At 45.0% G+C, this 9,661-nt stretch overlaps 1 protein-coding gene across 1 annotated transcript; it reads left to right on the top strand.

Moving 5' to 3' along the window:
• The first annotated feature begins 891 nt into the window (after positions 1-891).
• Positions 892-7,643, top strand: snrpb (small nuclear ribonucleoprotein polypeptides B and B1). The gene is made up of 7 exons (XM_050038452.1): positions 892-1,052; positions 2,539-2,690; positions 6,386-6,497; positions 6,717-6,869; positions 6,952-7,081; positions 7,201-7,326; positions 7,438-7,643. Exons 1-7 carry the CDS (start codon positions 1,050-1,052, stop codon positions 7,476-7,478), a joined length of 717 nt encoding a protein of 238 aa, XP_049894409.1. The 5' UTR covers positions 892-1,049; the 3' UTR covers positions 7,479-7,643.
• The last annotated feature ends 2,018 nt before the right edge of the window (positions 7,644-9,661 follow it).

Below are 9,661 nucleotides of genomic sequence, written 5' to 3'. Positions count from 1 at the left end.
AAGAAAGACCAACGGTCTGTACAGCAGTCCCACTGTGTTTGCCAGGGCATACCAGGCTGTGTGATTATGCACAAAGATTGGTTTAACGCATTGGAGCAATTTCATACAATTTCGGACATTTAACGTGATAAACTAATTTCAATTCAACATGGTCATTTGCTTAGAGGATTCAGCTGAAGTATAATGAGTGTTATATGTCATTAAGATGACGTATTTGCTTGTTTTGTGGTTAATACACATACATACACATACATACACGCATGTACGTTTTTGACCATGTTGTGACTGTTTGAAGCAGGTCTTCATTCTTGCTGTTGTGGTTTGAGTCATGTTGGGAGTTAGCGCAGCTCACTGTTCAATAAACAATTGAACTTAACTTTTTTACCTGCCTATCTGTTTGATTGACAGTTTTATTGATCAGTAAGATAACACTGACTTGGCACGAAGTTGGTTCAATTTAGTAAAAATCTTGGATGTAGTTGCACTAGTTACTTCCATTTTGCTGTAGCTTAGCTTGCTACATTTCTGAGGGTGATAGCTTTGATGTAGTGAAGCTTCATTTAATATTAGAGTAACTAGTAGCTTAGCTCACTACACTGTCCAAGTAGCTTGCCCAACACTGATATTCATTTTAAATTAATTGACATCATTCCAGACAGGATGTGAGTGTGTCTGTGACTTCCTGTACGGACTGAAGGCTGCTGGAAACTGTCCGACTTCACCGTGGCTTTTTGTCACCGCCCCCGCTGCGGCCGCCTGCTCTCGTCTACTTTCCAGGCGAGACGCAGTTCATCTCCAACGAGCCTATTAAAAATCAGATTAAAGTAGGAACTAAAAGAAACTGACCTGCGGGCCGGGAGGGAACCATATGTGGGAACTCTCTGTGTTTCCTTTGTTCGGGTAGGAACAGTTCCGCTGCGGCACACACTGCTGCTGCGTCACTTCCTGTGTATCAGTGATAAAGACGGGCCTGGCGGGACCTCCGCGGCTCAATTTTTTTGGTTTGTTCGGTGAATCCGGCGGGAATCGGAGCCATCAGAACCGCAAACATGGTGAGTGTTTACCGGGCAAAGTGTCCACGGACTGCCCGCCGCGGGGATCACTGAATTTACTCCGGTTTACGGTTTTATACCGGTAATGGCGGGAGTTTGAATAAACGTCGGTGGAACGTCGGTGAAGAGCCGCAGAGGAGTCCAAGTAATCGATTCATCAGGAATCACATCAATAACCCGTTTACCTGGTGTGTGCATACAGTTAACGGGGCTCTGTGTAACGAGCAGCCGGTAATTTCCTGGGACAGGCTGCAGTGTTTTAGCTGTTAGCTTCCCGGTTAGCTTAGGTCTTTTGAATGAAAAGTGTTCGCGTGCGGGTTGAAGCGTTAGTTTACATTTACCGCATCAACGTTTGTTCACAGCACTGCCCGCACCGGGGCCCTTTACACTGACATTTACCGGATAATGTTTACTTTCTCCGAGGAGACCGCCGTTACCGGTGCAGACACAGAGCTAATGATGCTACATGCTAACGGTGGAGCTGTTTAGTTTACACCGGTCCTCTGATCCGCTGCACGTGTCCGCGTGAGTGTTTGTAATAATCATTAATCAGTATCGACCCAATGAGTCACAGAGCTGTGAGCTGTTATTGATCTGTGATCAGTTTACAGGTGATCAGAGGACTTAATGAAAACTTCATCCACAAAAAGAATCAGTAATCGATCTGCAGGTTGATCATCACAGACGGACAAGTTGGAGCAACTTCAGAAAAGTTTCTCACACGTGGTTCATCATTTTTATTTTAACAGTTTGTAACGATGAAACAAACAGGTTTGGATTTATGGTCTTTGTCAGGCCACGCCCCTTTTTGCACCTCTTGCGCCCCCTGGCGGTCGATATGAATTAAAACATCAGGCGGTGTTTCAGGTGCTGAAGTGGACGATGTGCTGGAGTTAGTGCTGATTGGCTCAGCAGTGATGGAGTCAGGTTTATTCATGTGCTAAGCCACGCCCCCTTTAAGCTTCATTGGTCAGTATCTTTAAACGCAGAGAAATCATCAAGGTTTAATGAATATTAATGAGTTCAGTCTAGTGATGACTCGCAGAAACTCTGGTACCGGTCAGAAGAACGGTTCAGGAGATGTCGGACGAGTTGTTCAAATAATTCAAAATGGTGGAAAATCTAGTCAGACGGACGTCAGACATTCCTGAGGCGGTTCGCTCAGCTCACTGAGCTGCACACGTGTCACAGTCAAGGTCAGGCTTATGGTGTGAGGGGCGTGGCCTTTACAAAATCACATGTCAGGGCTTTAAGTACAGCGCCTCCATCTGGCTGGATGGTGTCACATTTGTCGAGCAAGATTTGGTCAAAACCTAAAATCAGTGGTGAAAATTTCACGTGTTCACAACGGAACGTCTCACGAAAAAATGTACTAAAACATTTATGAAGAAAAAAAAAAAACACCACAAAACAGCAGAGTTTCAGACCCTGAATTATTATGATGATGATGATGTCATAATGACGCCTGTGTGTGATTGGCTGTCAGACGGTGGGGAAGAGCAGTAAGATGCTGCAGCACATCGACTTCAGGATGAGGTGCATCCTGCAGGACGGACGAATCTTCATTGGCACCTTCAAGGCCTTCGACAAACACATGAACCTGATCCTGTGCGACTGCGACGAGTTCAGGAAGATCAAGTAGGTCAAATTTCCATGTCATTTGTCTCCAGGGCAACAGTGAACATTAATGAACATTTTCATAGAAATAAAAACATAAATGCACCCAATCGTAGCTGAGGGCTGATTTCCATTGCTAGTCCACCCGTCAGATGGTGCAGGCAAAAGTTCCTAAAAAAGTAAATGCACACAGAGGTCGACATGCCGTCATGGCGATGTGTTTGAGTCGTTCTCCGGCTGTGTTCTGTGCTCCATCGCGGTGTTTACAGTTTACACTGCTGCGCACAGGACGATATTAAGACATTAGCGTGTGACACGTCAGAGACTGTGAGGTCAAAGATCAAGGCTGGACGCCTTGTGACCTCAGAGCAGTGAAGGGCTGTATGACACATGCTCAGTGATGTCAGAGGGTTAAAGGGGGTTGATGCAGGATGCACGTGTGCGTTGCAGACAGTAGATGGGCTCTGGTAAAAGCGCTTTAAACGGAGACCTCTTGGGGGGGGCAAACTTGTTTCAGAGCCAACTTCAGATTGTAGTGGAGCCCATTCCGTGGACTCTCATCAAGATGGAAAGTAAGTTAATGAAACTCGGGGAAAACATCCAGATAGTCAATAAAGGACTTGAAAATAAATGGCGTTGGGCGTGGGTAGAAGAGGCACAGACGGAAAGCCTTTTGGGACCCGGGTGCGTGTTTCTGCACATTGTGCTCACGTAAATGATGTATGCAACCAGCGGCAAGACTGTCCTATCACAGCATGAATTAGACTTCGGTCATAAAGCTGCTGTGCGTGCAATAAAGCACGTAACTTCTGTAGTTTATGTTCATGGTTCATGAACTCTCCTGTAAATCAGCATCATGTCAGTTTGACCTGTCCCCTCAACTACACAGGCTGAATACACTGAGTCTGACTGTAAGCTTCATATTTTATACAAATTTAAATTTAAAACTTTATTTGTCCCCAGGGGGCAATTTAAGGCACAGAGCAGCAGCATTACAAAAAGACACAGGTTAGATACAAAAACAAAGTGTTAGCTGACAGAATAATATACACAAGACACAGGTATGTACAAATCTACAAAATATAAAATATGTACAGTGTATGTTTAAGAATGAGAAGTGTCTCTTAAAAAAATGTTATCAGTGGTGTGTGTATGTCTATATATACATTCAAATTTGCAGTTTTTATATATTCACCAGTGACCGTGAATAGTTATGTGAACAGGATTGTATAATTAGAATAAGAAATGAATAACAGAGTGGTTATAGTGCAAGAGAACAACGATTACAGCGGGAAATGAATATATAAATAACTATCTAAACAGGGCTAAATGAGGTGGCTCAATACTGAATGAACAGAAAGGACGAATGGTTGTAGTGTGATAAGCACCAAAAAAGTAAATGCACTGGAGATAAATCAATTAATACATAAATAAATACACAGAGCTGACTGGGATGGACGGAGTAAAAAGTGTAGTAGTGCAAAAGGATGGAGGATAGAAGTTACAGCAGTGAGTAAATATCAGACAGAGCTAAATGAATTGGACTAATACTGGACCAATGGTTGGTATAGTGCAAAAAAGACAAGTGCACCACTGGGAATAAATATGTCAACAGAGCTATTTGTGAGTGAGCCAGTACTGAGTCGGACATAAGGTGCAGTCAGGTAAATAATTATCATGGAGCAAGAAAAGATAGTTACATGAAAATAATGATGATAATAATACACAGGTTATAAGGTGCGTCTGAAAGCGAGGTAACCAAGACAACAGCTTTCATTAAACATCAGTCAGATACAGTCAGAGCTTCACATCTGTACACACGTTAGTTTAAGAATGACCACCAGTCTGTGTCGTTAAACACTTCAGTAACAGTCCAGTGTTAATATACAGTAGACTCTGTATAGTTTATGATGAATGTGTTCAGTCTGTGACGACTAAACTTCACCATCAGTCACACAACATGTTTCTGTTCACACAATAAACCTTCAGGTCAGACAAATACAATCTTAATCTCTAAAATTCAACAAAAATGAAAAGTTTATCTAAAACGTCATCTTGTTGAGTCGACATCTGAATCAATCAGCTGTTAGATCAGGTGAGAGCCAGGCGGTGCAGTCGGTGGAGAGCAACTGCAGCGCCTGGCTCTAAAAACTGCAGCCGCCTCGCTCTCGCCATTTTATCGCCGTCCACTTTTGTAATACGATTGACTCTGACACGTCACGATCCGTCCTCCCTGAGGTCTCTGCCTTTTTTCAAAGGGGAAGTTTTTCCTGGTCAGCTCTGAGGGGCAGAGGGTCTGAGGAACAGGTGCGATCCAGAATCCTGGATGGGCTGACGTACTGCTGACAGTCCACTGGTACCACAGTGATACTCAGACTGCAGTGATTATTGTGGGATAGAATCAGGACGTGACACATCAAAGTGACAGTCAGCCGTCGTCACTGAGGTGTGACCCCCCTGTTGACCTTTTTGGCTCCTTCCTCATGTTGAATCTCGGTGAATGACCTCCCTCTGACCGTCAGCTGAGCTCAGGTGAGGAGCAGAGAAACAGGAAGTGAGTTGAGTAAAGGAGGAGGAGCTAAAGACCAAAACCAACTTGTTCCATGAGGTCAGATTATTTTTCTCTTCAGCAGAAACGTTTCCTGATGGTTTGTGTTATTGTTCACTGGCGCACGGTAAATCTGCTCTGATTGTGTTGTTCATGTGCTAACTGGCTAACTAGCATCAAGACGCTCTTCCTGTTGATTAATACAGACGACCGCCGTCTGCTGCTGTGGAGAGTTACTTCCTCTCAGCAGGAGCAGAACGGACGAGCTGATTGGCTGTCAGCTGGAGTCTCTGTGGTGCGTTCATGTACCAGTCTTTGGCCGAGACACGGCAACATGAGGCAACAGTTGGCTTTGGTCATTGCTGGTTCTCTGAAGTTGGTTTTGTGCGTATGGACACTAAGTAAATTTACACACGAGTCACTTCCTGTCAGTGTTCCTCTCTCGCGTTTTTTACAGCAGCAGTGATTAGGGGCGAGTTCGTGTACAAAAATCTCGAAACGTTTAGAGTGGGTATTTTTTTTCGTGTACACGGGTTTCACCACTGGGTGGTTCTATTGCATTACACCAGTACAGCCCCAGTTATCCGAATACCAACCGAACGGGCCATGTAACCAACGCGCCATTTTAACAGAATGGAGCACGTAGGCTACTGACCTGTTGCCAAACCTGGTCTCACACCATTTCTTGTCATATTCACAGTTGTTACCGTCCAGCCCTTCACTTTAAGATGGTGGCTGTGACACAGTAGATGTTGTAGGAAGTAAAGCGGCGTATAGAGTGTACGGACGGGAACGCACCGTGAAGACAGTCCTGTTAATGCTCCGGGTGGTTGCAGTCTGTTTACAGTGTTTAGATCCAGTTACAGCAGAGTCTCTGAGAGAAGGCCAAGCGTTATGTTTTCCTGCTGTAGAGGAGAAATAAATGTGCTTCTGCACGGACGTCAGTTCTGCATCCTCATTCTTCAAGCAGAGTTGGTCCGGACTCCTAGAGCTAGTTACAGCCACGAGCCAGGTTGTAAAGATAATCTACAGAAAACCAGTGTCTCCAGTGTTAGGAGCACTGAGGCATGCTGGGTAATGAGTCCAGTCAGCACTGAGGCATGCTGGGTAATGAGTCCAGTCAGCACTGAGGCATGCTGGGTAATGAGTGTTTTGTTTCATCCTTCAGGCCAAAGAACTCGAAGCAGCCGGAGCGCGAGGAGAAGAGGGTTCTGGGTCTGGTTCTGCTGAGGGGGGAGAACCTGGTCTCTATGACGGTGGAGGGCCCGCCCCCTAAAGATGTAAGTAGACCCCTGCAGCCAATAGGAGGCGGACCTGTGGCGGCGCTGCAGCGTCTGTCATTAAAGAATTTAAACACAATAAAAACAAGTCAACAAACATAATAATTCAGCTGCTCTGTAAACAACATGTTTATATGTAAAATAAACAAACAGCTGTATCATCATCAGAATTGTTTGTCAACATCAGATTTTATTCAAACAAACTTTAACCCCCCCCAGACTGGCATAGCTCGCGTCCCGTTGGCAGGTGTGGCCGGAGGTCCAGGTGTGGGCCGGGCGGCGGGGCGGGGCGTCCCTGCAGGAGCTCCGATGCCTCAGGCTCCAGCAGGACTTGCCGGACCCGTCAGAGGGGTGGGCGGACCTTCACAGCAGGTAACCATGGCAACAACAGCCGGTTTTTGTGTGTGTGTGTGTGTGTGCACTCTGATGAAGACAGCTTCCTCTGTGTCTTCAGGTGATGACTCCGCAGGGCAGAGGGACAGTCGCTGCGGCAGCAGCAGGAGCAAGTATCGCCGGCGCTCCCACGCAGTATCCCCCTGGACGAGGAGCCCCGCCCCCGATGGGTAGAGGAGCCCCGCCTCCAGGTGACTGGACATGTGATGTATTGGCTGCTCTCTTGCTTACCTGTCGCCAGGTAGCTGCTGCATTAACCACTTACAAACTTTGGTTTGTTGTTAACTGTCTGCGTGTTGATTGGTTACAGGCATGATGGGCCCGCCCCCTGGCATGCGGCCCCCCATGGGTCCTCCGATGGGGATGCCTCCAGGCCGAGGCGCTCCGATGGGGATGCCACCCCCAGGCATGAGGCCGCCGCCCCCTGGCATGAGAGGTAAGCTGTTACCATGGAGATAACTTTAGTCTGAGCAGCCAATGGGATTGCAGCATCATTAATCACGTTATTGACTGTCAAAAAAAAAACGTGATCTCTTTCTCTTTATAGGACCGCCCCCTCCCGGGATGAGACCGCCCCCCCGGCCCTGAGGTAGCCCCGCCCCCTCAGACTCACCTGTTGTATAGATTTTTTTTTTTTTTTTTAATCTTGGGTTTTGTGTTTTTTAATAAAGTTTCTTCAGGACGGTTCAATCGAACCTCGGCTGTTCAGTTTCTATGGTAACCAGTTCAATAAAAGTCTGGAGTAACGGCCAATCAGAGCTCAGATCATTTTACTAATATTAGAGGAGGCGGAGCTTCAGACGTTGTGTCTGAGCTGTAGTTACATCACTAACGCTCAATGTCAGGAGTCATTAACATGCTGACCTGATGGTGGCGCCACATGAACGAAACAACCTGATTGGTGGGTGTAATGGCAGAGGGGCGGAGTCAGCAGACCAAAGTCAAGTTATGTTTCAGGTTTAAAGATTAATTCTAATCAATCAGCTTGATTTCTGATCAGATCAACACAGGTGGAGACAGTGAAAAAAAACCTGTTTCCAAAAAATAAAAGTGAATTATTAATTACTAATCAGTGGGTCAGTGAACGTTACACGAGTCTAACATCTGATAAAAGACTCAAGTCGACGAGTTCTGAACAATTTTAACTTTAACACTTGTGACATAAAGTGAAACAATAAAAACTAAATGGATTTTTTCAATGAAACTGAGTTTGTTCAGTCAGAGACACTGAACACATCAGAGAGACAGCGGTTTGTCGGCCCGTAACAAAAGTGTCTCTGGCTCTGAAAACACTTTGGACCCTTGTTGTGGTTTTCCCTGGACATAAATCACAATCCATTATTCAAGTAATTACCATGGAGCATCGGTGGCTCAGTGGATGGAGCGGACGCCCAGCTCCTGATGGAGCAGCCGTGGGTTCAAACCCAGCCTGCTGTCCTGTGCTACATGTCGTTCCCTCTCTACCCATAACGTTATGCTGTCCTGACATTAAAGGCAACATGAAGTCATTTCACAGCAGTTAAATGAACCTCAGCCTAATATTGACAGAATGAAGTCAGTAGAAACAAAACTTTTACCAGTCTGTTTAATATCTGTGTGTTTGATGTTGAGTTTGTGCCCAGTGTGTTTGGGCTCCATCACATTACAGCTGAATACATTATATTCAAATATATGAACACTGTTAAGATAGAAACATGTTTCTGTATGTTAGACACATGACCTCATCACATGACATCACATCACCTCACATATGAACACGCTCTGCAGGCTGTTCCCATCACACCTCACTCTGTTCAGCTGCAGCTGACGTGTTAGTTTTTTTTCTTTCTTTTTTTCATTTCGCGGTCGTTAAAATCTCTGACTCAGCTGGGATGTCTGTCGGTGCTCCCTGTGAACGCACCTCTCTCAGGCTGAACATACTCAGAGTTGATTGAACTGATCCTGATCAGCTGCTCTGGAACCGAAAACTCAGTGTTTCTCAGCTCAGGCTCAGTCAACTCAGAGATCGGGATTTGTTTGCTGAGCCCACTTCCTGAAATAGGGATCAGGATGAGTCAGCTCAGAGATCAGGATCAGGACCTGCTTGATTTCAGGTAAATACAGACTCAACATGTGCTTTTATATGTGTTCTCTAATTCATATTTATTGACAGAGTAAAGAGTAAAACAGAGTAAAGAGGAAGCTGTGATGTGGCGTGACGGGACCACAGAAAAAAATCAGACTTATGATTATTTAAAAGAAGATTTTATTTTACTCTGGGAAGACCCAAGTCTCAGTTTAATGGTGTCGCTCTGTTACCATTTTTAAAAAAAAATAGTTTTTGAAAAAGAAAAACAATAGCGACCATCATGCAATGCACTCAGCAGGACGGAGATTCAAACTGCACGTCTGTTGGTCACTGTCACTGTGAAGCTTTTATTTTGAAAACAGACAAACGACTATAGGCATCATAATCACAACAACAACAATAATAATAATAGGTTCTTTCTGACGTATCACAAAAGTGGACGGCGATAAAACCGTGAGAGCCAGGCGCTGCAGTTGCTCTCCACCGACTGCACTTCCTGGCTCTCACCTGATCTAACAGCTGATTGGTTCAGATGTCGACTCAACAAGATGACGTTTTAGATAAACTTTTCATTTTTGTTGAATTTTAGAGATTAAGATTGTATTTGTCTGACCTGAAGGTTTATTGTGTGAACAGAAACATGTTGTGTGACTGATGGTGAAGTTTAGTCGTCACAGACTGAACACATTCATCATAAACTATA

The sequence above is a fragment of the Epinephelus moara genome, chromosome 24, assembly GCF_006386435.1.
Source record: "Epinephelus moara isolate mb chromosome 24, YSFRI_EMoa_1.0, whole genome shotgun sequence".
NCBI lineage: Eukaryota > Metazoa > Chordata > Actinopteri > Perciformes > Serranidae > Epinephelus > Epinephelus moara.
The sequence above is the reverse complement of the archived record's forward strand: the minus strand, read 5'-3'. Positions and strand labels throughout refer to the sequence as shown.